Source organism: Chiroxiphia lanceolata, chromosome 7 (genome assembly GCF_009829145.1).
Source record: "Chiroxiphia lanceolata isolate bChiLan1 chromosome 7, bChiLan1.pri, whole genome shotgun sequence".
NCBI classification, from domain to species: domain Eukaryota; kingdom Metazoa; phylum Chordata; class Aves; order Passeriformes; family Pipridae; genus Chiroxiphia; species Chiroxiphia lanceolata.
Genome location: NC_045643.1, coordinates 23,833,163 through 23,858,115, shown reverse-complemented (window position 1 = coordinate 23,858,115; position 24,953 = coordinate 23,833,163). Strand labels below are relative to the sequence as shown.

The window sequence follows — 24,953 nt, the reverse complement described above, 5'->3', positions numbered from 1 at the left end:
AGGAGCATGATGCCACCCCCCCATTTGTGGGTGCAGGCACTCCAAGTCCTGGGTCAGTGGGTCAGTGCCCCCCAGCACATCGGATGGGGGGAACGTGGGCACTGCAGCAAGTCCTTGCAGTCTGAGCCCTGCAAGAAGGGCCAGTGGTGGGCACACACAGCCTCAGCACTGAGCACTGCTGGGATTGGCACCCCAGCTGCTTCATGTCTCCAGCAACGTCTGAGGTCCCCAAGAGTGTAGACAGACAGTCCTCTTGTGCCCTGGTGACAGCCAAACAGCCACTGCCAGCCCCACAGCTAGTGTGTACCCCAGGAGTGGGGCCTTGGCCCCTGTGCTGGGGATCTGCTCTGCTGTCCCGACACTGAGCAGGGGATGGCTGCCATCTGGCCCTGGAGCCCACAAGGGTCTGGCAGCTGGGCTTGGCAGCTGCCTGCAGGCTGACAGCACCAGCTATTCCTAGCCCCACACCACTGGTGTCTGTGCTGAGTCAGGGGCCTGGGTGACGACTGCCACCCCTGCATCCTGGCACAGAGCCCTTGCCCCCAGGGACCTACTGCATCCAAATCACAGCCCACTAGCTGCAGCATCCACTCCTCGAGGGCCCAACTCCAGCACCTGGGTGACAGGCACATCCAGCAGTTTGTCAGTCTAATTAAAGTATCAACAGCCTAATCAAAGCTGTATTGTTCCATGGTATTTATAGTCCCACTCACTGCAGTGCGCTTCCCGTACAGCTGTGGGTGCAGTCACGGCCCAAGGTGCTGGTGTTCCCTGGGGACAAGAGGCTGCAGGAGCTGAGGGTTATTCCTCTGTGCCCCCTTCCTTGCTATCACGGCTGTGCCTCTCCCTTACTTTAAAATTTGCTGGTTGGGGTCATGTCCTAGGTGGTGGGGGCTGTTCTTGGGCACCCCCAGAGCAGTTTTTCCTGGCTCTAGGGGCCACTTCTTCCCTGGGACCAGTGACCTGGGAGCAGTAGGGCTCTGGTACCTGCTGGGCTGTGGAGCGTCTGCTCTCACAAGTTTTTCTGTTTTCCACCAACACCTTTTGAGCTCTGGCTTGCCAGTAACAGAGATTAATATTTCATGAGTACAGCGGGGTGAACTCGACACTTAAGGAAGGCAATGACCCGGCAGGAGACAGGCGCAGGTGCGCTCACACAAGGGCAGGGGCACACACACCTTGCACACACATGGGTACGGCCGGACCCCCCTTGGCAGGACTTGGGCACAGTGGAGGGGACTGTCCTTGCTCCCCCCAGCCACCTTCTTTCTTTCCTCCTCAGCATCTGTCAGCGTGGAGAACGCAGAGCCATGGCATCGCTGCTGTGCAACGCCCGTGAGTGCTGTGGTGGAGGCGAGGTGCAGGGCAGGGCACTGGGCCATCCGTACTTATGCCAAGGCAAATCTGGCCTGTGGGTTGAGCTTACCTTGCTGCGCTCAGGAACATACCTACCTCACCATGGCCACTGGGATTTGGACTAGGCAATGCCAAAGGTGGATGGGAGGATTAATGGGGAACTACCTTCTGCCTATCTTGTGGTGAAGGGAGTTTATTTGGGGTCCACCCCTCCTCCCTCACAGATCAAGGGACCACATGGGGTTCCAGAGGCAAGATGAAGCAAAATATCAGGGCACAGTGCCTGGATAGCCCCACTTTTAGTGATGCAGCCCATGCTGCCCCCAGGCATCCAGCTCACAGACACACTGGAGCAGATGCAGCAAGGGACTCTGATGCGCAAAGTCAAGTCCAAGAGCTGGAAGAAGCAGCGTTTCTTCAAGCTGCAGGATGACTGCATGACCATCTGGTACCAGTCGAAGAGGACAGGCAAAACGGAGTCTGCCTGTGAGTACTGGCTTCTGTGTGTTGGCCACAGGGCCATTAGTAGGGTTTACAGGAACGTGAAGGTATGGAGATTCTTGAAACCATCCTTGCTAAGAGTGCTGGGGCATTCAAGAAAGGCTATGCATGCATATGTGGTCTCTTCTCACCCACACCTCTCCTTGAAACATCCTGCCTCCAGCAGGATTCATGGGTCAAAAAGGATGAGTAGAAATTGCAGCTGATAGAAGTGGAACCTCTGGACTGCCAGCGCAGGAGTAGACAGACAGAGTGGCTGATGGCAGTGATTGACTGGATAGCTCGATGGTTAATGGATGGATGAGTAGCTCAGTGGGTGGATGAATGGATGGATGAGTGGAAGAAGGAATGGCTGGAAGAATAGATGTCTGTGGGCAGTGCCCCTTGCCCTGTGGTCCTTGTCCCCCACAGACAGGCGTCCCCTCCCTCTGCCCCAGTCTCCATCAGTGATGTGGAGACGGTGCGGGAAGGGCACCAGTCAGAGGTGCTGCAGAGCCTGGCCGAGGAGTTCCCCCCTGAGCGCTGCTTCACCATTGTCTTCTACGGCCGTCGTGGCAACCTGGACCTCATTGCCGGCTCAGCCGAGGAGGCGCAGTGCTGGGTCCAGGGCCTGCGTCAGCTCATCGAGGTAGCCACCACCATGGACCAAAGGGAGAAGATAGACCAATATCCTTCCTGCAAGCATCACTCTGCCTCTCCCCACCCAGTCATTCCCCCACCGCAGATCATTCCCCAGGCCCTGCATCTTCAGCCTTGTCCCAGCATGTGTGTAGCTGTTCTGTCTCACCATCCGCATCAGTGCAGGACACAGAAAAAGGAAAAGAGGCCCTCTGATGCTCCCCAGCTCCATCTCTCATAGCCAAGGTCCTTTCCCTTAACATTTGCCCTGGTTTCTCTCACGTGGATTCGTGACTGGTTTCAGAAAGCTGACAAGAATAAGGATGGACGCATGAACTTCAAGGAGGTACAGCGTCTCCTCAAGATGATGAATGTGGACATGAATGAGGATCATGCCCTGAGGCTCTTCCAGGTAAGCACTGCACCCAAGAGCCTGAAGGGGCTGTAGGGGCTGGAACAAGCTGCACAACACCTCCTTGCAAAAGGCTATGGTCACTTTATTTTTTCCATCCATCCATCCATCCATTTGTTCACCCAACTACCTGTTTACCCACACAAACATGCACTTGTTCATTTTTCTGTTAAACCAACCAGCCAAGGCAGCTCTTCCTACCATCCATTTGTCCATCCAGTTGCTTATTTGTCTACCCAGCAAACCAGCTGTCTGATTTTTTATCCCTCCCTCCCTCCTTCCGCCTGTTTGTCCATAGACCCATCTATGGACTCATCCATGGATCCATCCACCTATCAGTCCACCCAACCAGCCCTTCATCTCCCCATCCATCCATTGATCGGTGCCTGCCACTGCCACTGGTGTGGAGTCTCTCTGCCCTCTGTTTGGGAGAACCCTCCCCCGCACCTTGGGTGGCCAAGACACCTCATTTTTCCCCATTTGGGTGCTGAGGGAGCTCCTTTGCAGGATGCCGATAAATCAGAGTCTGGGACACTGGAAGGGGAGGAGTTTGTGCTCTTCTACAAGGCTCTCACGCAGCGTGAGGAGGTGCTGAGCCTCTTTCAAGAATTCTCTGAGGATGGAAAGAAGCTGACGCTGCTGGAGCTGGTGGATTTCCTGCGGCAGGAGCAACTGGAGGATGAGGGCACAGAGGAGATGGCCATGGAGCTCATTGACAAGTATGAACCATCAGAGACAGGTGAGAGCTGGCTCTGACATTGGCTGTGCTCTGCACAAGGGCAGGGAGAGGTCTGAGACTCAGTCCTATGGCAGGAGCACTCCCAGACCCATTCTGCTGCAGGGAGGACACAGGGGGAAGACTTATGATGGTGTGATATGGGTGCAATTCCACTTTATTTGGTTCATTCCTGGACCATTTTGGTGTAGAAGGTTGACCAGCCATAGTGTGTAAGCTCCAGCTTTGGGGTCCTGCCTTTCCAAGGTTACTACCCTGGATCATCTCTTCCTGTGACCCAGCCTCTGGCAGCAGCTGTGCTGACCAGGTTGGAGATTCCAGGAGCCACCAGCAGCCCTGTTTGCCCTGCCCTGTCTCTTCCATGTCCCTGGCTGTCACTGAGCCTCCCCTTCCACCTGCAGCCCGGGCTCGCCATGTGTTGAGTGCTGATGGGTTCCTCATGTACCTCTGCTCTCCGGAGTGCTCCATCTTCAACCCCCATCATCGGACACTGTGGCAGGACATGAACCAGCCACTCTGCCACTACTTCATCTCCTCCTCCCACAACACCTACCTGATAGAGGATCAGTTGCGGGGCCAGAGCAGCATCGAGGGCTACATCAGGTAAAGGGGCTGCTCCCTTCCAGCTGCCTTCCAGCACCCTCCTGTCCCAGTGCTGTGCCCTGGGCTGCAACATGGGGCAAACCCAGAAGCTCCTTTGCTCCTCTGTGGTCCAGCTCTCCTCTGGCCATGCCACGTAGTGCTCAGCAAGGGGAATACTGAGCCCAGTTCTACCTGCCCTGCATGCAGCAGCATCCACACCCTGGATGGGTGTCCCCTGGTCCCTATAGTGGTGACACTCACGGGCAGAGGGGAGGGCAGGGAACTGGTGCCCTGGCCATGTGCGGGGTCCCAGGGGTGACAACCCACCCCCAGGGCTCTCAAACGGGGCTGCCGGTGCCTGGAGGTGGATTGCTGGGACGGGCCGAATGGGGAGCCCATGGTGTACCACGGCCACACCTTCACTTCCAAGATCCCCTTCCGGGAGGTAGTGAGCACCCTGGGGAAGTACGCTTTCAAGGTAAGGCACTCTTCCCCAGGTGCTGGAGGTTGTGGGTGGCCCTTGGTGTGAGCAGAGATGTGGCTGCAATTGTCCCACGGGGTAGTGATGGGTCCCTGGAGGGGGATGAGTGCTGTGGTTCACACAGCTGGTGATGCAGCAGGACTGTTCACTCTGCGGGAGAGGAGGGTGGCTCTGTCACTTTCCAGGGGACAGCACTGGGGTGTCTGACCTACAGCCTGTGCTGTGCTGTGCCAGGGGATGGGGGCTCACGCAGATGGTCTCTTGGTGGTGCAGGGGTGAGATGGGGCCTCAGGGATGCAGAAGTGAAATGGGATATGGTGGGTAATGGGGGATTGGAGGGGTAAGAGGATCTTGAGGCGGGAAACAAGAAGACACAAGGAGCTCCATCCTGGCACTGGTGACAACTGGATAAAGCCCTTGTGAGAGCTCCCCAACCCCACCAAGGATGATCTCCAGATGTGCACGTTGCTCCCCAGACCTCGGACTACCCAGTGATCCTGTCCCTGGAGAACCACTGCAGCATGGAGCAGCAGGAGGTCCTGGCACAGCAGCTCAAGGACATCCTGGGGGAACAGCTCCTTACCACCACCATCGACGGGCGTGTCCCCAGCCATCTGCCATCCCCAGAGGTAGGGACAGAGCACAGCTGTGCTGGGCATTGCTGTCCTGTCTGGGAGGACAGGAGCAAGGAGGTGGTTCTGCTGTTCAGAGAACAGGCCATCTCTGTTCCAGCATCATCCTGTTCTACTGGAGCATGTGACGACCCTGTGTTCACAGAGGTGCCAAAGCTGACCCCAAAGTTGTCTCCCCATGCCCTGCAGAGTCAGACAGAAGGGCAGAACCCTCCTACGTCATCCCCTTCTGAGTGCTGAAGGGAGCTGGTGGTGCTGGCCCCCAGCAGTGCAGGATCCCAGGGGAAAACAAGCCCCATGGAGGAGTTGGGCACACTAAAGTGCCACTCTATTCCCAATCCCACAGGAGCTGAAGCACAAGATTCTGCTGAAGGGAAAGAAGATTGGGCGGCTGGAGGACACGCTGGACGGGCCAGGGGATGAGGTGCCCGATGTGTCTGATGATGACAACGGGGCAGAGGCAGAGGAAGAGAAACGGAGGGCAAAGGTGAGTGGCCCAGGCTGGGAGCGCTGAGCCCATGGACATAGCTTAGGGCTGTAGTGAAATTCTAGTGCCTGGAGGAGAGACAGAGACGGCAGAGACAGATCAACAGGCAGGGGGAACAGCATTTTCTGCCTCTGGCCATGCCAGCCACCTCTTTGCTGTGGTGGCACCATGTTGGGGGTCCCCTCATTGCTCTGTTCCTAGCAGGAAGGCTGCTCATGGGTGGGGATACTGCCACATCCCAGCACACCCCCGGCTGCTCTTGTCTGCCCTGGCTCTACAGCCCATGGCCTGGGTGAGTGCTGGTGGATGATGCTCCCATCACCCAACACGGCTCTCCCTTGCAGAAGGACAAAGAGACCCTGGCACAAGCATTGTCCGACTGTGTCATCTACTGCAAGAATGTGTCCTTCCGGGGCTTCCAAGAGGCCCGCAGCCATTCCCGGCCCTCTGAGATCTCCTCCCTCTCTGAGGCCAAGGCCAGGAAGCTCATCCGGGATGCAGGTGAGACGAAGGGGGCAGTGGAACTGGGGGACTGGGGTCAGGTGGAGGGGGCAGGTGGCTTCCTCGGGTGTAGAGCTGAAACCTCCAGACACCAGGGGTGTGGTGTGGGGGAAAGGGGGTCCAGTTGGGCTGTACTGTGGGGTTTGGCTCAGGTAAGTGATGGTGGGGGGTTATTGGCTTAGAAAACAAGGCAGGACACCTGGATTCCTGAGAGGGGAGAGGGATGAAAATTGGTGGGTGGGTAGGTGGGTGGATGGATGGATGGATGGATGGATGGATACATAGATGAGGGGATGGGTGGTTAGATGGATAAAAGGATGAATGAAAGTATGAATGGGTGAGTAGATGAATGGGTGATGAATGGATGGACAGATGGATGGGCAGCACATGTGGTGGGTGGCTCTGCAGGCCAGGGAATGACCTCATGAGTAGCCCTCATGCTCTAGGAATTTCCTATCCCTAGGAAATGAGTTTGTCCGCCATAATGCCTGGCAGCTGACACGCATCTACCCCAGTGGGATGCGGACCGATTCCTCCAACTACAGCCCCCAGGAGATGTGGAACGCTGGGTGCCAGATCGGTATGGCTGGGGGGCATCAGGGCTGTGGGCTGGGGAGATACCCAAGTCCTGTGCCAAATCCCACCATCGACACCTGTGTTAGTGCCAGCTACAACCCCAGTTGGAGCCAGGTCTGGCTGCCAGCTTTTGCTCTGCTCTGGGGAGTCTGGGGGTATCCAGGCATCGGTGCCTTATCCCCCTGTGCAGCCTCGCTTCTCTCTGGCTATGGGGATAGGCTGGTTCTCAGCTCCAAGCAGGGCATGGTGTCTCCAAGCTGCTCTGAACCCTCTTCCCTGCCACCTCCCTGCAGTGGCCCTGAACTTCCAGACAGCTGGCACGGAGATGGACCTGTGTGATGGCCTCTTCAGCCAGAACGGCTGCTGTGGCTACGTGCTCAAACCACCCTTCATGAGGGATGAGGAGACTCTCTTCAACCCCAGTGACCCCAGCAGCTGGGAAGGCCCTGGCCCCATCACCCTGACGATCCAGGTACAGGGCTGAGGAGAGATCCCAGGGAAGCTGTGACAGTGTCCTGGGGCTCTGTCAGTCCCAGCCGGATGGGGACTGTTGGGCAGTGTGCTGGAGCCGAGTAGCCTCACAATAGATTGGTTTGGCTGCTCCCCAGCTCATGGGCTCCGTGCCTCTACCTGCAGGTGATCAGCGGGCAACAGCTCCCCAAAGTGGCCAACAGCAAGGACGGAGCCATCATCGACCCACTTGTGCGCGTGGAGATCCATGGGGTCCCTGCGGACCAGGCACACCAGGAGACAAAGTACATTGAGAACAATGGTGAGCCCCACACTGGTTCCAGGGACCTTGCTGTGCCCAGGCACCTCCCCTGCCCTCCCTCACCCTCCCAGCACCCACTCTCCCTTCTCAGGGTTTAACCCCCGCTGGGATGAGACACTACAGTTCCAGCTCCATGTGCCTGAGCTGGCCTTGGTCCGCTTTGTGGTGGAGGATTATGACAAGACATCCAGGAATGATTTTGTGGGCCAGTTCACCCTAGCCTTTGCCAACATCAAACCTGGTGAGTGGCTGCTGCCCAGTGGTTTTGGGGGCCCAGCACAGCCCCGTAAGTGTGTCTGGGGCTCAGCTGGGTGCTATAGAGGGAGATGTGGTTGCAGTCAGCCACAGCCTTGCTGTACCCCCTGCAGGATACCGCCACATCCATCTCCTGTCCAAGGATGGCACGAGCATCCCGCCCTCTTCTCTGTTTGTCCATATCTGCATCACGGAGCCACCTGGCCCTGAACAGGACTGAGCTCATGGGGTGAGCAGCACCCAGATGGAAGCCATACAGGCGGCCCTGAGTGGCTGGGGCCGCAGAGCCAACCACTTTGCCCTCTTGTTGAGCTGTTTCGTGTCATCCCTGTGTTGTTGCTGCTGTGACCCCCTTTGCAGTAGCCTCTGAGGACTGGGAAAAAGCACTGACCTGCCCTTTCCAGGTTTGGGATGCTGTCCCCCATGCCTGAGCATGAGGTCTATGTTGGTACAGCTCCCTGAATCCCCCCAGGCACCCTGTCTTAGCCTAAGGTCACAGCTTGGCAATGGGGAGGAGGAGAGATGGTGCAAGGCCTGGCTCTGCTGCAGGGGCTGGTCCCCCACCAGGCAGGGGAGCAAGGCTGGAGCCAAGCAAACCCCAAGGCTGGGCAGAGCTGGGAGAGGAGTTGGTCCTCACTGCCCCGATCTTGCAGAGCCCCATTACAGCCTCTGGCCCCTACAACCCCAGATTAGCCCTTGTCCCATCCTTTCTTGGTAAGCAACCTAATAAATTGTTCAGTGTCAGACAAGCTCAGGTCTGGGTGCAGTGGTGCTGGGGAGAGACAGGGAGCTGGGCTTGTGCTTGTGCTCTTCCTCTGTGGGCACCTGGCCCACTGTTCATACAGGGCTCCAAACAGCCCCAAGAAACAGTATTAAAAGGAGCTGAGTGATTCCTTTTATACAGTCACATATTTTACAACCCATATACATATATGCTTATACACACACATACATCTCTGTAGGAGGCCTGTGCCACCAGCGCCTTAAAGCAGTCAGGACTCAGCCTCACAGCGATGTGCCATCCTTCTCCACAGCGCATCCTCCTTCCTGCTCCGTCCCAGGCAGCCCCTTGGCCTGCGTTTCCCTCTGCACAGCATGAAGGTGGACGGTGTGTGTGCTGGGGTCCTTTCCCACCCCCTGGCTTGGGTCAACAGCCCCGTGCTCAGGGTGATGCCGCTGGATGTGTTTGATAACCTGGAACTTCTGCTTGGCCTTGTAGGGGCAGTAGCGGCAGAAGAAGGGGTGCTCGTTGGTGTGGGTCAGGTAGTGGTGGCGCAGGCCGGCCGCCCAGCGGAAAGCCCGCCCGCAGGCATTGCAAACATAGGGCTTCTCCTCACTGTGCTTCTTCAGGTGGGTCTTGAGGAGGAAGCGGGTCTTGAAGGCCTTGCCACACTGCTCACAGATGAAGGAACGGGCCTCCTGGTGCCGTGTCTCCTTGTGAACCCGCAGGGCGTCCGCACGGTTGGTGCAGTACTCGCACTCATCACAGCGGTATGGCTTCAGGCCTGTGGCGACAGGGAAAGGGATGGCACCGGAATGGGAGCACAGTGCTCTCCATTCCACGGGTCTCACTCTCCCTGCAATACAGCATCAGTTCCCAGGGACTTTGCCCTACACCCCATTGTGTCAGCAGGCACACCAAGACTTCCCCTTTCCAAGGCAACAAATAGTGACTGGGGTCTGCACCACCCCAACTTCCCTCCCACCTGAGGGCACTGTCCCCAGCCCACTGGCACAGGAGAATGTGCTGACCTCCAAATGTTGGAGGTCCTCCCCTGCCTCCAGCTGGGCCACTGGTAGCAAAAGAAGCAGGGAGCTGGGGTCCCCGAAGCCCCAACACCCTCCCTGGTGCTCCACGGCCTGTCCCCATTAGCAGCACTCACCCGTGTGCTTCGTCATGTGGTACTTGAGCTGGTTCACCCACTTGCACTTGTAACCGCAGTCGGGGCAGAGATATTTCCGCTCTTCCTTGTGGATCCGCATGTGATACTGGGCACAGGGCAGGAGGGTGGGGTCAGGATGAGACCACATCCGCTGCCCTGTGAATGTGTAGGGCTCTGGGATGCCAGTGAAGGGCTCAAAGACAGCTCTGGCATCTCCAACTGTGTGGGGTAAGGAGGGCTGTGGGCTTGCCTGTCAGGCTATGGGCAAGGACGATCCACAGCAGGATTGGGATGAGATGCCCGTACTGCTGAGCTGCTCTGTCCCAGCCCGTGGATGGCACAGGCTTTGCTCCCCAGTTTGTTACTTAAGACAAAGTCTGGGTTAAAACCCAACTCGAGCTAGCCCTGAGTTGAGCACAGCCTCACCCAGGTGGCCCCAGCTCAGCCTGACCATTAAAAAAGTCAGTATTTATTTTAGCAAAATCAGACTATTTTCCCTCCATTGCCCCATGCCTGGCCTTCCTGTTCTAGGGAAGGCCCTTTACCATACATTAGGATGCTAATCATATATAGCAATGATGGCAGGGTCATGATCTGCTTGCAAGGAAGCTGAGATTTCACTGCACCATGTCTAACTGGCATCACAGAGCATGCTGAAGCCAGCAAGCAGCCTAACTTGGCTTCGAGTGGTGCAAGGATGCACCCAGAGAAAGACAGAGATGTCATCAGGAAAAGGAGTGAACTTGGACAGCTGCCTGCCTTCTTGCTTTGTTACAAATCCCCCTTCTCTTTAAACTGCAACAGCAGGGAAGAAACGTATTTTTATACAAGTTTTATCCACTCGCTTCTTACTATTGTGTGAGCCACTGAAGAGGACAGAGGATAAAACTTCCTCTTGGGAACTTCTTCCCCAAATCCCCATGTCTGGATGCCCCTCTAGTCATGTAGATACAGTAGGATATATTCCGAAGCAGAGCTCTCACCTTGAGACGTGAGGGGTCGGCGCAGGCATATTTACAGAGGTGGCACTTGTAGGGCTTCTCACCCGTGTGGATGCGGATGTGCCACGTGATCTTCTGCCTGTTCTTGGTGGTGTATTCGCAGTCCGAGCACTTGTACAAGCGGGTGCCTCCGTGGCCCTTCATGTGCTGGTCAAAGACAAGCTGGTGGCGGCAGGCGAAGTCGCAGAAGGGGCAGTGCAGGGGTTTGTCCTGGGGGGAGGCTGGCTCATGGCTCTCCATATAATGCCGCACCAGCTGCTGCCGCTCCTTGGCTGCAAAGCTGCACAGCTCACAGCGGTGGCTGAAATGCTGCGTCTTGTGCTCCTCTAGTGCCTCCCGGGTGGCAAAAGTCTCCTTGCAGGTGCTGCACTCGAGGTGCGGATGCTGCTTCTGCACGTGGCACTTGAGCGTGGCCTCGCTGTGACACATGAAGCCACAGCGTGGGCAGCCATAGGACACCTTCTCCTCGTGCCGCCGCAGGACATGCTGCTTGAGGGCCGTCTCGGAGCTGAAGCGAGCCTCACAGCGGGAGCAGGCGAAGTTGAGCTCGCCATGGTGGCAGCTGTTGACGTGGCGGGTGATGTCATTCTGCAGGTAGCTGCTGTAGTCGCAGAGCGGGCAGAAGTGGGTGGGTGTCTTCTCGTGCACCCGCAGGCGGTGGATGCGCAGCTTGGAGTTGGTGCCGAAGGTCTGGCTGCAGATGCTGCAGGCGATGCGCCCCACGCCGGTGTGCAGGGACTGGTGGGCCTCGAGGCGGTAGCGCCGCGTGGTGCTGAACTCACAGTAGCGGCACTTGTGCGGCTTCACCCCCTCGTGCTTGATGCGGACGTGCTGCCGCAGGCAGCGGGCCTGTTTGCAGGTGAACTCGCACTGGCGGCACTGCAGCTGCGGTCGCTTGCTGTAGTGCTTGCGGTGCAGCCTGCGGTGCAGCTGCAGGGCTTTAGCCACCTTGGAAGTAAAGGGGCAGGAGGCACAGCGGAACTCACCCAGGGTCACACAGCCCCTCTTCTTGTGTGTCTTCATGGCCCGTTCCTGGTGGCAGGTGAAAGGGCAGTTGGGACAGGAGAAACGCCTCCTCTTGGGCACGGTGGCTTTTGAAGGGGCCGCATCCAGTGGGAGCTTACTGGGCTGGCCTGTTTCAACACTGGCTAGGTCCCCCTCAGGGAGCTCGGTGCTTTGGGATCTGTCCTCCTTGGGATGCACGATGTGCTTCTCAGCACAGTGGCTTTTGAGGGCCCGCTGGGAGCGGAAGGCCTCAGGACACAGGGAGCACCAGAACTGCTCCAGGTTCCGGCAGCCATCCTCCACGTGGGAGGTGATGGTGGAGACACGGGAGCACACGAAGGAGCAGGCATTGCAGTGCAGCTTCCCTCCCTCCAGCCGGTATTTCTCTAAGGGTTTCCCAGGCTGGGAGGGACCAGCAGCTCCACCTGGCTCAGGTCCATCCCCTTGCTGGGGAGGCTCTTCTGCTACCTTTATGCTGTCATCCGGCAGGGATTTCTCAGGGGCAAGACAGCCTGATGCCTGTTCTCCAGCCAAAGGACTGCCTTCTGTCTGTGTTTTATCAGGCAGCAGTTCAGCTTCCCAAGGGCTCTCAGCATGCCCGAACTCCTCTGAGCGTCCCTTCCCACTCTCCCCTGTTTCTGTACCATTATCACCAGGCTGGTCAGCAGATTGGCACAATCCAGGTGACTCCTGGCTGGCTGGTTTGAGGATCTTGTTGTTCTTCAGGAGAACTGGGCACTTCTTGAGGAGGTGAGTGTTGAGCCCCCGTTGCTGCTTAAAGCTGGCGCCGCACTCATGACACACGAGCGGGGCCCGGCGTCTCTGGCAGCTGGCTTTGGAGTGCAGAGACATGGACTTCTCCTTCCGTGTAATGTAAGAGCACTTCTCACACTTAAAGACCTGGCTCTCTGACTGCACCACCAGCATCTGCACCCTGCCCTCCAGCACCAGCGTCTCTGCCTGCTCCTTGTCCTGCTTCCGAAGAGCCTTCAGCACGGACTCTGAGCCACTCCTGGCATTGCCACTTGAGGTGACCACCTCCTCTGGGACAGGTGGGTGGCCTTGCTCAGGTGTCTTCAGCACACTGAGCCAGGCATCTGGCAGCTTGGCTTGGCTGGTCCCTCTCACCTCAGTGTCTGCCACCAGCTTGTGGTGGTCCGAGCACGATCTCTCAAGGTGGTCCATTGCCTGCCTTAGAGTGTCTTTTCCCTGGCTGTCTCCTGCCACTACACTGTGCTTCAGTCTCACCACATCATCTTCCTGTACATCTACTTCCTCTTCTTCAAAGTCTGGGGTTTCTTCAAGTGTATTGCCACTGTTCTCCAAGACAAGGTCATCCCGGGAACCCAGCATCTCAAAGGCTGCGGAAGGCTCCTTGCAGGACATCATTTCCATGCTCTCTGGCTGTGTCACACAGGCTTCTCCAGTCAAGTGCACCAGAAGGGGGTCAGATGAGACATTCAGTGCTTCCAAGTGCAAGGTGCAGCTCTCTGCCACATCCTGAGAAACATTGAGCTCAGATGAGCCTGTGGCAGTGTCTCCTTGCACGCAGTCATCTCCCAGGGCATTGCCAGCAGTCGGACAGCTCTGCTCCCCCTCACTCACACCTCTCTCTGCCTCACCACTGCTCTCTCGTGGAGTGGGATCCTGCCCAAGGAGAGGTACCACAAACACTTGCTGGTAGCCCTCTTCTCCCTGGGACTCCAGCTGGGATGGCTTTGCCCTTGCCCACTGCTCCTTGCCAGCAAGAGGGGAACTGGTATCCACATTCAGGGCTGTGCCAAGCTCGTAGCTGAAGAGTGCCTCAGACGAACTGATCTCCAACTCCTTGCTGGCATAGTTTTCCAGCCAGTCCTTGTCACCGGGAACGTAACCATGAATCTTACGCTTGTGGAAGAAGAGGCTGGTGTTGCTGAAGGTGCAGTACGAACAGAGGGCACAGCGAAACTCCTTCTGCTTGGTGTGCTTGCAGTTCTCATGGTTCAGCAGTGCCTGCTTGTACTTGGTCTGGTAGGTGCAGTACTGGCACTGGAAGATGGGCACCTGGTAGTTCTGTGAGTGCTTTGCCTGCATATGCTTCTGCAGCTCATACTTGCGCTTGCAGGCGAAGCCGCACACCTCGCAGATCAGACTTTTGCCCTGGTGCCGCAGCTTGTGGCTACTCAGCTGGTCAGCACGGTGACAGCGGTACGAGCACTGGTTGCATTGGTACCTGTGGGGACAAGCAGAATTGGTCAGGCAGCATGAGGAGCTGGGACACGCTGAGCTCCATCAGGTATGCTGAGCTCTCTCTCCCCATCCCAGAATAACGGGGAAGGAATACTGTTGGGTTTGCCAGATCTGACCTTTGGCATCCAAGCAGCTCTTACCACAGGCAATTCCTCCCTGCTGCAGCCCTTGGCACTGCGGTGCTTTATACCCCCAGCCTGGGGATGGGAGATAAGATTCCCCAAGGTATTCCATACAGTGAACGTGTCACCCCCACAAATGTACCAACAGCACTTCCAGCATCCCTGGAGGCAAGCTAGACCCAAAGAAGTTGACAATCTGGCAGTCTTGAACATGCTCAAGTGGGCCTTGGCCCACAAACATCAGCAGAGCCCATGAACCCAAGTGCAGAGCTGCACCTCTGAGGTAATACACCTCCTCGGTGGCACGGAGACACCAAAAATAACTTTGTTTCCACAGCACCATGCTGGCAACAACCTGCAAGCTCAAAGCCCAGATTTCTTATGTTCCAGACAGAGCAGGCTATACCAGGCATGAGAGAGTCTGGCACAAAATGCAGCCTGGAGAAGCAGACCCCTGGAGTGAGAGCAGTATTCTCAGTTGTTCGGTAATTTTCCATGGGCCTTTACAATCTAAACTTCTCTCAGGGTAGCTGCAAAATAAGCAAGTTTCTGAATGCTTTCAGCTAGAGTAGTTGTAACATAAGTATCTAATTTTTGATAACAGATGCTGAACAAAGGTGCTCTATTACAAGCTATAAATGTGCATGCTCAGTGGACAAGTTCAAGTGAAGTTCACGCTTCAAATAACCACCAGAGACCAGCAGAAGACCCCTAGTAACCAAAGGAGGACTTCCGAAGAACTTAGAGCTGATTAACATATGCATGAACTTTCTGAGAAAAGTAGTGAATATGTAAGACATTTGATAAATATGCAAAACTGTAAGTAAATATTAGCTATGCTAAACAAGAACAGGGCACACACACACTTAAGAGGAGGTATCCTCCTGTGTGCCCAGCGTTGGTAATAAAGGAATACCTGCCTCCTAATGCTCACAAATTGAGTCTTTGGGGTCTCTTATTTGCCGATTTATGGTAACAGGAGCAGGATTTGGGGAGCCCTGACTAAGCTGACAGGGCAGTAGAGCAGGGGGTCTTACCGGAGATCTCCGGTGTGCTTGCGCATGTGGACGTTCAGGTAGTGCTTCCACTTGGTGATGTACCCACATTCGGTGCACATGAAGTTCTTGTCGTTGGAGTGGGTCAGCATGTGCTTGGACAGGTAGCTCACATCCCGGCAGGTGAAGTCACAGAGCTCACACTTGTGAGGTTTCTCTCCTATATGCAACACATGAATACTTTCAGCCAAATAAAGCAGCATGGCAGGGAAACAAGCTCAGTAGAAGCTGAGGGTGACAGGAGGGGTGGGAACATGCCACAACTTCAGTCAAGTGACACTAGGATGGCAGAGCCAGTGGTGGGACCCAGGAGCCCTGACCCAGCCCTCCCTGCCTACCCAGACCCAGGACAGGACACCACCCCCATCTCAGCTTGGCTCTTGGGACTCCCGCAGCGGACACCCACCAGTGTGCAACAGCATGTGCCGGATGAGCACCCGCTTGTGCGCAGTGGCGAAGGCACATTCGGTGCACTTGTGGATCTTCTCGTTGGCGTGCATCTTGCCCACGTGGTCATGAAACTCCACGGGGTTGAAAGTGGTGTAGGGGCAGAAGCTGCACTGGAGCTGCTCGCTGCCTGGGTGCCCCTGCTTCTTATGCTTGCGGAAAACGTGCTTGTTGGAGCAGATGAAGTCGCACTGCTGGCAGTGGAAGGCGTAGTGGGTTTTCCGGTGAGCCTCCATGGCCTCAGCTGTGCCAAAGAGCAGTGAGCAGGCATGGTATTTGCACTCCACTGCCTTGATGCCATGAGCATCCTTGAGGTGACGGACAAACTCCTTCCGGTCCTCCACACAGTAGTTGCAGCCTCCCTGGAAGCAGCTCAGCCTCTTGGGTTCGGTTTTGTGAGTCTTCAAGTGCTCTTTGAGGGCCTGGCTGAGCCGAAATTTCTCTTCGCAGACAGGGCAGGAGTAAACATCAGAGTAGAAGTTGGAGATGTCCTCGTGCATACTGGCCATGTGGCGGTTGAGGGCGTTCTTCTCCACCGAGCTGTAGTGGCAGAGCGGGCAGCGATGGGCCTTCTCGCCTGTCTCCCGCATCATGTGGATCTTCAGTTTGCTCTTGCTGGTGAAGTACTTGTGGCAGTTGGGGCACTGCAGGCTGGGGTCAGGAAAGTGCAGGTGGAGGTGCTCCACCAGGTGCGTCCGCTTCTTGAAGCACCGCTTGCATTCAGGGCACATGTGGGTTTTGTAGAGGTACTCGGAACCCTCTGCAACATCCCCTGGAGGAGCAGAGGAGGGAGAGCAATCATTAGGAAAAAGATGGAGAGCACAGACAAATGTTCTGTCCCTGATCCAGCTGTACCAGGGTGAGGGCTTATACACGTGTGGTCGCACAGCAGCCACCTACTTAGAGGGACTGTCACCACCTCAAGTCACCAGCACACTTCCTGGTGAGCTCTTTCCAGCTCAATGCTGGCAAAGCACAGCCTACATCAGGCCTGCCCATGTGCCCCTGACCCCCAAATGCAGGCAGACCTTTGCCTAAACCTGACAGTGGGTGTGAACAGGAAAAAGAAGGGACAGATTTGCTTGGGTAGAGGTCGGGGGAACAGTGCACTGGTACATGCAGGAGATGTGGGGTTACTGGATGGCACAGGACTCCCAGGTCCCATGAGCCTGACCCACACTTCCACACCAGCCCCAAAGCTGTGCTGCTTGTTCACAACACAAAGACTGAGCAGCCCCTGGTAGGGCCCCGCATTCCACCTTTGAAGTGGTGTGTCTGTGGCATTCTGCCTTTCTCGGGAGCTGCCTTCCCATCCTCTTTGGCCTCGGCTTCACAGGGGCTCTCGCCATCCTCCTCCTGCGATTCATCCCCACCGCTGTCTGAATCCTCTTCTCCAGCTGATGCTTTCTGCCCCTTCAAGGAGTTGTCCTCGGTACCTGCAGGGTTTGCTGGCCTGGCTTCTGCTGTGCTGGCTTCCCAGCCAGGGTGGCAATTTCCTGCCTCCTCCTGCTCTTCTGCTGCTGCTTCAGTGGGGAAAGACAGAGATCATCACGCTGAAGGAAAGAGGGACCACTCTGTCCCCACCACCCCCATACAGGAAAATCTCCTGGCTGAGATGGGGGCACAAACTGTGCTGTGCAGGGAGGAAGGAATGCCCTCCAACCTTGCCCCCCAACTCCTCCCAGTTTTAACTGGGATGTACAGACACAGTCAGCCTCTGCAACACCCACAGCCCCCAGTGCTGCACCCAGCCATACCTGATGGTAGGATGCAGCACTGCTCAAGGCTGTGGGGGTCTGAACTGCAGGGGCCACCTGTTTCGGGCATCTTGGACAGGGGCTCTGTGGTGTGGCCCTTCCTGTGCTGCCAGAAGAGCTTGGCATTGGCTGTGACAAAGTCGCAGTGGCCACAGTGGAAGGGGAAGTGTGTCCGGTGGTGCTGCTCCATGGCTGGGCGGCTGGGGAAGAGCAGCGGGCAGGCCCGGCAGGTGCACGACACAGGGGAGGCCCCGTGCAGGTGGCGCAGGTGACTGCGCAGTTGCTTGCGGTCCTCCGTGGTATAGTGGCAGCCTCTCTCCGGGCAGGGCAGGGCTCCTGGTGGGGCACGGTGGGTCTTGAAGTGCTCCTTGAGCTGGGCAGGCTGCGTGAATGCCTCCCGGCAGATGGGGCATGGCAGGCGCTCGGGAGCAGAGCCTTCCTGTGTGCCAGCTCCAGGCAGCTCTGAGCCCCCTGGCTCACTCTGGCCCTCGCTGACAGAAGTCAGCAGTGCCCCAGGGAGTTCCAGGTGCCCAGGAGGGGCCAGCAGCAGGCACTGGTGCTGGGACAGCAGGGAGGCCTCTGGGAAGCTCTGGCCACACCTCTCGCAGAAGTACAGCTCCACCACTTTGACCAGAACCTCTGCAGAGAGTAAGGGGCGAGCATTAGAAAGGGCTTTCACCAGGCCCAGAGTGTAGAACTGGTGGTTCAGTTTCAGCTCTGGACAAGGAGGATAAACCCCTGTTGCCACAAATTATATTTTGGGAACCACAGCCCATCCCCTGCCCAGGATATCCCAGGATATCTCCCATAAGAAAAGGAACACCACTACCCTGGTGACCACGACGACCAGGTCTGTCCTTTTGCACCTTTGAGGCATGCAGAGATGTGAGGCTGGCTTGGCCCCATTCCCAGGAGATCTCCACCTGGTCCCTACTGACAGCCTGGATTGACCACCTCACCCAGCACACAATTCCCACAGCACTCTCCCCCATCCACACCCCCAGCTTGTGCCAGGTCTGCACTCAATGGTGGCACCAGACTGGTGATGCACATAAGGTCAGAGACACGAGGGCACCTGGTGTCCCTAAAGTGCTGGCTGGAAGGGACAGGGGCCCTGGCTAGACCTCTCTCCCTCTGCTGAGTGTCACCGGGCCCACGCTGCCCTCCCTGCACCCCATACCTGTGGTACTGGCCGCATTGCTCAGCGTCACGTTGCCAGCCACTGTCTCGATGAATATTTCTACATTGCTTCCTTCAGCGTGAGCCCCCTCCCCAGGCATTGATGCCTCTGCCAGCAGCAAGTCCTGGCTGGCAGTCAGCGGGGGTGTCCCAGCCAGACCGGTGCTGGCCGCACCAGGGCTTCCCACAGCTCTTGCCTCTCCTGGTGTGGGCAGGAGCAGCTCCGAGCACAGGGCCTCCATCTCCCTGCTGGCACCCTCAGAGACAGTCACTGCTGCACTCAGTGCCCCCGGGCACTGGCTTGGTGCTGGCCAGGACAGCCTCTCACTCTGAAACAGAAGAAAGAGCTTTAAAACAGAGACAACCCAGAGGCCTGATGGGATTTGGGGGGGCAGCCTGCAGTGCCAGTCCCCAGGCAGGGCATGAACTGGGGATCTCAACGCTGGCTCCTTTTTGCTGTGCCTCCAGTGGGCCACAAATCGGGCAATCCCTGGTAGACAGGAGTGCAGGGACAGGTGTACCCTCCCCAAAAATGCCTGGGGGCCTCTCCCTGAGCCTAACACCCAGGGCTCGCTCCCTGGGTCCAGCTGGGCCCAGCCCCGAGCCCGAGACCACCCCCCAAAGCTGTGCCCGGTCTCCAGCGAGCAGGTGCCCCCTGCGAGTCCCGCCTGGCCGGGCCCCACCAGCCCCGAGTCGCTCACCCCGGGTTGTCCTCAGCCGGTCTCCCCACATCCCTTCACCCCGGGCTGTCCCCGGTCCCCCCCATCCCTTCACCCCGGGCTGTCCCCGGTCCCTCACCCCGGGCTGTCCTCGCCGCCCCAGGGCCCCCAGACCCGGCACATCTCGGTTGTGGCACCGGGCGGCGGAAGCGCCGCCCTTTGTGCCGCTCGCGCGGCCGCTCTGCCCGGCACTCCGGTCCTGCTCTATGGTGCGGGCGGAAGCGGCGCGGGCGGAAGCGGCAGCGGGCAGAAGGAACGCAGGTGAGCGGCGGCGGCGGGACCGGGACCGCGGGTGGCGGGGGGTTCCCGTGTGGAGCGGCCGGGCTGGGCCGCTGCTGCGGAGGACGGTCGGTGCGGGTCCGGGTCTCCTGCAGGGGAAGGTGGGGCTCCTGCCGCGGGGCTGGGGGACCCTGCCCACGGGACGCCTGGGAAAGAGGAAGGAAGGTCACACCTTGTGCTGGGGGAGCTGGAATGCTGCATGAGGGAGCAGAGCGGGTCTGTGCGTCTGCCGAGGGAGGCTCCCCCTCGTCCCCTGTACCTGACAGACCTGCTGAGGGAGCTGGAGAAGCTTCAGGCCCCCTGAGCATGCGGGTGTTATCCAGACATGGAGGTGCTGCTTCCACCGCAGTCGTGTGCCCGTTCCCACCCGGCTCTCGGCTCGGCCTGGAGATGAGCTTCAGCTTTTTCAAACAATAAACCTTAAATAATTGCAGTGCTCACGATCTCTGGTTGTTTAAAGAATAAAACCCTGTAAAACTCTGAGCTTCTTGTCTTGGCTGAAGAAGCAACACGTGCTCCCGTGCTTGCTGGAGAGCCTCCAGCTCCTGGCCCCCTCCTGCCTGGCTGGCCCAGTGGCCTGCAGAGAGGGAGGGGGCTCCTGCAGCCAGCAGCATTCTGAACCCCTGGTAATAAGCACAGATGTGGGAGATCCAGATGTGCCAGGCAGCCTTTCACCTGGAGAACTGGCCACGACAAAGGCCAGGGAAATGCAGGCGATCTGTTGTGTTCCTTCCTGCCACTCAGTCTTTCCACGCAGGTTGGTTTGTGGAGCACAGAAACGATGCTGTGGAAAGGAGCTGCTTAACCTCCCAGGATGCCCTTTTCTGACTTTGTCCTAGCCCTGAAGGACAACCCATATTTCGGAGCTGGGTTCGGCCTTGTAGGGGTGGGCACGGTCCTGGCAGTGGCTCGTAAAGGGGCCCAGTTTGGGCTGGTGGCTTTCAGGCGCCACTACATGACCACCTTAGAGGTGCCCAGCAAGGACAAGAGCTACCAGTGGCTGCTGAACTGGGTGTCCCACCATGCCAAGCACACTCAGCACCTCAGTGTGGAGACATCATACCTGCAGCATGAGAGTGGGCGTGTCAGCACCAAGTTTGACTTTGTCCCCAGCATCGGGAATCATTTCATCTGGTAAGGGGCCGCAGGGGAAACCAGTGTGGGGATTGAGCCTCACTTTGGCAGCGTGGGGGGCCTATAAAGGCACTGGAGAGGATCCTGCCTCCTCCCTGGGTCTGGGTTAGGGCGGGAAGTAGCAAGAGGAGCCTGTACTCAGCAGTGTGATTTCCTTACCTGAGACGAATGTTCTTGATTGATGAGCCAGGCTGGTCACAACTGGGTGGTGCTGGATCACTGCACCCCAACCCTGTCTTCCCACCCCAGGTATCGCAGGAAGTGGATTCGCATTGAGCGCAGCCGGGAGACGCAGGTGATTGACCTGAACACAGGGACCCCCTGGGAGTCTGTCACCTTCACTGCGCTGGGCACTGACCGGGAGATCTTCTTCAACATCCTCCAGGAAGGTCTGTAGGGGAACTGCGTGGGGTCCTGCTGGGAACAGCCTACTCCCTGGAGATGTCCAGGGCTTCACGGGAGATCCTCTTCCCTGGCAGCTGTCCCTTCTGCCTCTCTCCTCAGCCCGGGAGCTGGCACTGCAGCAGCAGGAGGGGAAGACACTCATGTACACGGCCGTGGGAGCAGAGTGGCGGCAGTTCGGCTTCCCCCGCCGCCGACGGCCCCTCAGCTCCGTGGTGCTGGAGAAGGGTGTGTCAGAGAGGCTGGTTCAGGACGTGAAGGAGTTCATCAGCAATTCCAAGTGGTACAGTGACAGAGGCAAGGCTCTGGTGTGGTGTCCTCTGTACCATGTGGGGTGGGGCAGGATGCCTGTGGTTCTCTCTGGAGTCAGCTATGGAGAGATTTTTCCCTGCTGCTTGCCTTCCCTTGGTGTATCCTCTATGTGTGTGCTCAATCAGCAAAGCCTTGTGGCTCTGGGGGAAGGGAGCTCAGAGCAATTCAGCTGGTTATCCTAAAAGAACACTATCTTCCTAGGAATCCCCTACCGAAGAGGTTACCTGCTGTACGGCCCTCCTGGCTGTGGGAAAAGCAGCTTCATGTGAGTGTTACCAGCTGGCTAACGGCAGTTTTCCTACCAGCTGCCTGCTCTGGGGCACAGCAGCCTCAGATGAGAAGGTGTGAATGAGCTTGGGTTTGGTAAGAGGAGTGGACTGTGCCTCATGTGTGGTGCCTGGTGTTTTGCTGGCACTGTGACAGGTCAGGGTTACGAGCCCTTTGTGCCCTTGCTTTGCACAGTGCTGCACAGCAAGCTGAGCAGGTGCTCTTGCACCCCCCTCAGATCTGATCCCTGCTGGGAAAGGACACTTCTGCCCTCTCCCCTGCTGCTGGCTCTGTGCTTTCCCACTGTGACTCACCCCTGTGGTTTGTGTCCTTCCCAGCACAGCCCTGGCCGGGGAGCTGGAGTACAGTATCTGCCTGCTGAGCCTTAGTGACCACAGCCTCTCTGACGACCGGCTCAATCACCTCCTGAGCGTGGCACCACAGCAGAGCATTATCCTGCTGGAGGACGTGGACGCTGCCTTCATCAGCCGAGACCTGGCCGCTGAGAGTGAGCACTGCCCCCATTTCTGGGCCAGCAGCTGGAGGGAGGTTTGCCGGCTGTACTGGGGAAAGGTTTGGACTCTGGGCTGCTCTGCTACACCAGCAGAAACCACGAGTGGGCATCTCCATGGCCTCAGGGCCTTAGAGATATAGCCTTCATAGCCTAGGCTATACAAGAAATTTGTCTCCTTTATCCTCAGGCAAAGATCCTTCTCCTGCCTAGCTATTTTGAGTATGAGGGAGAAGGTGGCTTTCCTTCTTGTTCTCTGTTTGGATTTCCATGGGTGCATGTGGGCAGGGGAGGTGAATGTGCTACCAGCCAGGCAGAGGGTCAGCCTTGGAGCAGGGAGGGAGTGGGGAGCTTGGTGTTAGGTGATAGGAAGGTGGCCTGCAAGCCTGCACAGGGTCAGTGGCCGATGGCTGTGATCTCAGACTCCGCTGTTCCCAGACCCTGCTGCGTACCAAGGCATGGGGCGCCTGACCTTCAGCGGCCTCCTCAACGCACTGGACGGCGTGGCCTCCACAGAGGCCAGGATTGTCTTCATGACCACCAACTATGTGGACAGGTCAGAGCTGCCCCCTGGGAAGGAATAGGGTGGGTGGCACAGGAAAACCTTGCTCCCTTTTATTGGGCTTTAGGTAGGGCTCTTTGAATCCTCCAGCAGAAAGAATGGGGCTTCGGGTTTCCCAGATCCTCCTTTCGGATGCAAATCCCTTGATTGCTAACCAGGATTCCTTTTGCTGGAGCCTCAGATGCTTCCTTGCTGTTCAGAATATGGTTATTCCATTCAGGAGTGGTACCAGCTTCCTGCCCATGGGAGCTGCAGGTTTTGGGGTTGTGGCCATGCTGTGAGTGAAACGCTGGCCCCATGTGCAGCACACTGGGTTGGTGGGATGCAGCCTGGGCTCGCGGCACCTGCTCAGCCACTGCGCTATGGCAGGCTTGGCTCACTCCAGACCAAGCTGTCCTAGGGGGTTGTTCAGAGGTTGCTTATGGGACAGAGATGGACAGAACTGTTTCACAGGACTTGTTCGTCCTTCTCCAGAGACAGCCCTTCCCTTGCTCTCTCTTTTCTTTTGGGTTGATTTCTCCCCTCAATCTCCCCAGGGATGAACCTGCTCCTTCCCTTTACCATCTAACAGTTCACAGCACTTTGCAGACAGGACACAGGCTGTGCTAGTGTGGATGGGGGGTTCCTGCTGCAGGACCCACCCTGCAGAGACGCTTTGATCAGGTTTTCCAGACTCCCCTGTGTCTCTTGACAGGCTGGACCCAGCCCTGGTGCGTCCTGGCCGTGTGGATCTCAAGCAGTACGTGGGCCATTGCTCCCACTGGCAGCTTTCCTGCATGTTCCAGCGCTTCTATCCTGAGCAGCCCCTGGCTGCAGCCGAGCAGTTTGCAGAGCAGGCACTGGCTGTCTCCAAACAGATCAGCGCTGCCCAGGTGCAGGGCCACTTCATGCTCTACAAGATGGACCCTGAAGGAGCCATTTCAAACATAAGCTCTATCCTGCTGTGACCCAGGGCCAGCAACACTGAGAGGACTGGGACAAAGATGTGACCATCCCAGAGATGCCATGAAGCTGCCCAGATGCACAGGCCAGGTCTCTGTTCACCTTTACCCCTCCAATGCCTTGTTTTGGAGAGTCAGAGCTGCCAGCCTTGCAGCAGGGAGAGGGAATCAGCTCTTGCTGCTCCCCAAATTTGTGTGCTACTGCACCAGCCCTGCTCACCAGTGTGTGCCTCATGTTGGGATTTCTGTAAGCTGCTAACGCTCCTGGATGTGAATCCTCTTCCTTGTGGGTCAGCCTGGGGGTTTCCTTGGGGCAAGATATTGGGGTGTTACACTGCTAAAAGCTGATGTTTTTTTAAAGGACAACGGTCTCACTGGTTTGTGAATATCCTCTGTGAAATGCACAACATGGCTCTTGTCTCTCTGGTCCCTTTTCGTGATAGTTGCCCCACTTATCCAGCTGCTGGTTCAGAGCCCTCCTGACCAGAGCCTGGCACAGCCAGTACTGCAAATCCAGAGTGTTTCAGAAAAAAAGCAGTTCCTAAGAGACAGCTGGTTGTCCCTAGACTCCAGGCTGCTGCCACTGTTCCTGTCCTGATGAGTTGTGATGCCAAGCCGCAGATCTGCTTGGATATCATTGCTCGGTGGGCATGACTGTCCCTCCTGCCAGAGATGTGGGGCCCTGGAGGTATGTGAGGGCAGATGAGGCTTTGGTCAGTTAGAGAGTATCTTCCCAAGAGCTCTCCCCTCCCAGCCCCTCTTTCGGAATCTTGTAAATCAGTTTCCCCGAGCCAGTCCTGTGTTCATGTGTTCAGTTTTGGGGGCTCCATCACCTAAACGGGGCTGTGGGAGCTGGTTCCAGGCCAAACCCAAACTGCTCAGCCCTCCTCTTGGCTCTACCCTCTGGGGCCAAGGACATAATCAAGAGCACATGGAAATACGAAGGGGCCCAAGCAATGGCACCTGGATGGATTTTGGTGCAAACAGGCGCTGCTTTGGTGCAAACTCAGACTTACACAAAGTTTCTGCAAGTGATGAAAGGTTAGTCCTGTGGGCACGGTGGAGGGGGTGGTTCCTGGAGCAGGATTACGCTGTTGGCATCTCAAACCCTGTGTTTGGCCATCTTAGAGAGGCTAGGTGCCCAGATCCAGCCCTCTTCCCTCAAAGCTGGGGGTCAAAACTGGCCAGTGAGTGACTGGCAAATGTCTCACAGTTACTGGGAAAGATGAGGGGTGGTGA

At 57.3% G+C, this 24,953-nt stretch overlaps 3 protein-coding genes across 9 annotated transcripts; 2 read left to right on the top strand and 1 right to left on the bottom strand.

Moving 5' to 3' along the window:
• The first annotated feature begins 759 nt into the window (after positions 1-759).
• Positions 760-8,757, top strand: PLCD4 (phospholipase C delta 4). 4 transcript variants are annotated; one of them, XM_032693133.1, is made up of 15 exons: positions 760-1,335; positions 1,684-1,842; positions 2,295-2,485; positions 2,780-2,887; positions 3,395-3,626; positions 4,025-4,226; positions 4,539-4,683; positions 5,163-5,315; positions 5,665-5,805; positions 6,150-6,306; positions 6,770-6,886; positions 7,176-7,354; positions 7,519-7,654; positions 7,746-7,895; positions 8,023-8,757. In XM_032693133.1, exons 1-15 carry the CDS (start codon positions 1,122-1,124, stop codon positions 8,127-8,129), a joined length of 2,391 nt encoding a protein of 796 aa, XP_032549024.1. In that variant the 5' UTR covers positions 760-1,121; the 3' UTR covers positions 8,130-8,757. The 4 variants fall into 4 exon arrangements, with proteins under 4 accessions (XP_032549024.1, XP_032549023.1, XP_032549026.1 ...); XM_032693132.1 differs by having other exon boundaries at positions 761-1,335; positions 2,295-2,523; positions 2,758-2,887; positions 8,023-8,756; XM_032693135.1 differs by lacking the exon at positions 760-1,335 and adding an exon at positions 1,342-1,358 and having other exon boundaries at positions 2,295-2,523; positions 2,758-2,887; positions 8,023-8,756.
• A 24-nt stretch (positions 8,758-8,781) lies between these two features.
• On the bottom strand, positions 8,782-19,589 carry ZNF142 (zinc finger protein 142). 3 transcript variants are annotated; one of them, XM_032693119.1, is made up of 9 exons: positions 19,386-19,589; positions 18,589-18,916; positions 17,409-18,047; positions 16,911-17,174; positions 15,611-16,423; positions 15,187-15,364; positions 10,776-14,010; positions 9,793-9,898; positions 8,782-9,414 (listed from the first exon to the last, which is right to left on the bottom strand). In XM_032693119.1, exons 2-9 carry the CDS (start codon positions 18,827-18,829, stop codon positions 8,915-8,917), a joined length of 5,976 nt encoding a protein of 1,991 aa, XP_032549010.1. In that variant the 5' UTR covers positions 18,830-18,916; positions 19,386-19,589; the 3' UTR covers positions 8,782-8,914. The 3 variants fall into 3 exon arrangements, with proteins under 3 accessions (XP_032549010.1, XP_032549009.1, XP_032549008.1); XM_032693118.1 differs by having other exon boundaries at positions 17,088-17,174; positions 19,386-19,484; XM_032693117.1 differs by having other exon boundaries at positions 16,911-17,171; positions 19,386-19,484.
• On the top strand, positions 19,487-24,141 carry LOC116789368 (mitochondrial chaperone BCS1). Of its 2 annotated transcripts, none has more exons than XM_032693138.1 (8): positions 19,487-19,567; positions 20,343-20,719; positions 20,969-21,108; positions 21,224-21,418; positions 21,635-21,698; positions 22,039-22,208; positions 22,650-22,767; positions 23,468-24,141. In XM_032693138.1, exons 2-8 carry the CDS (start codon positions 20,400-20,402, stop codon positions 23,718-23,720), a joined length of 1,260 nt encoding a protein of 419 aa, XP_032549029.1. In that variant the 5' UTR covers positions 19,487-19,567; positions 20,343-20,399; the 3' UTR covers positions 23,721-24,141. The 2 variants fall into 2 exon arrangements, with proteins under 2 accessions (XP_032549029.1, XP_032549030.1); XM_032693139.1 differs by lacking the exon at positions 19,487-19,567 and adding an exon at positions 19,633-19,657.
• The last annotated feature ends 812 nt before the right edge of the window (positions 24,142-24,953 follow it).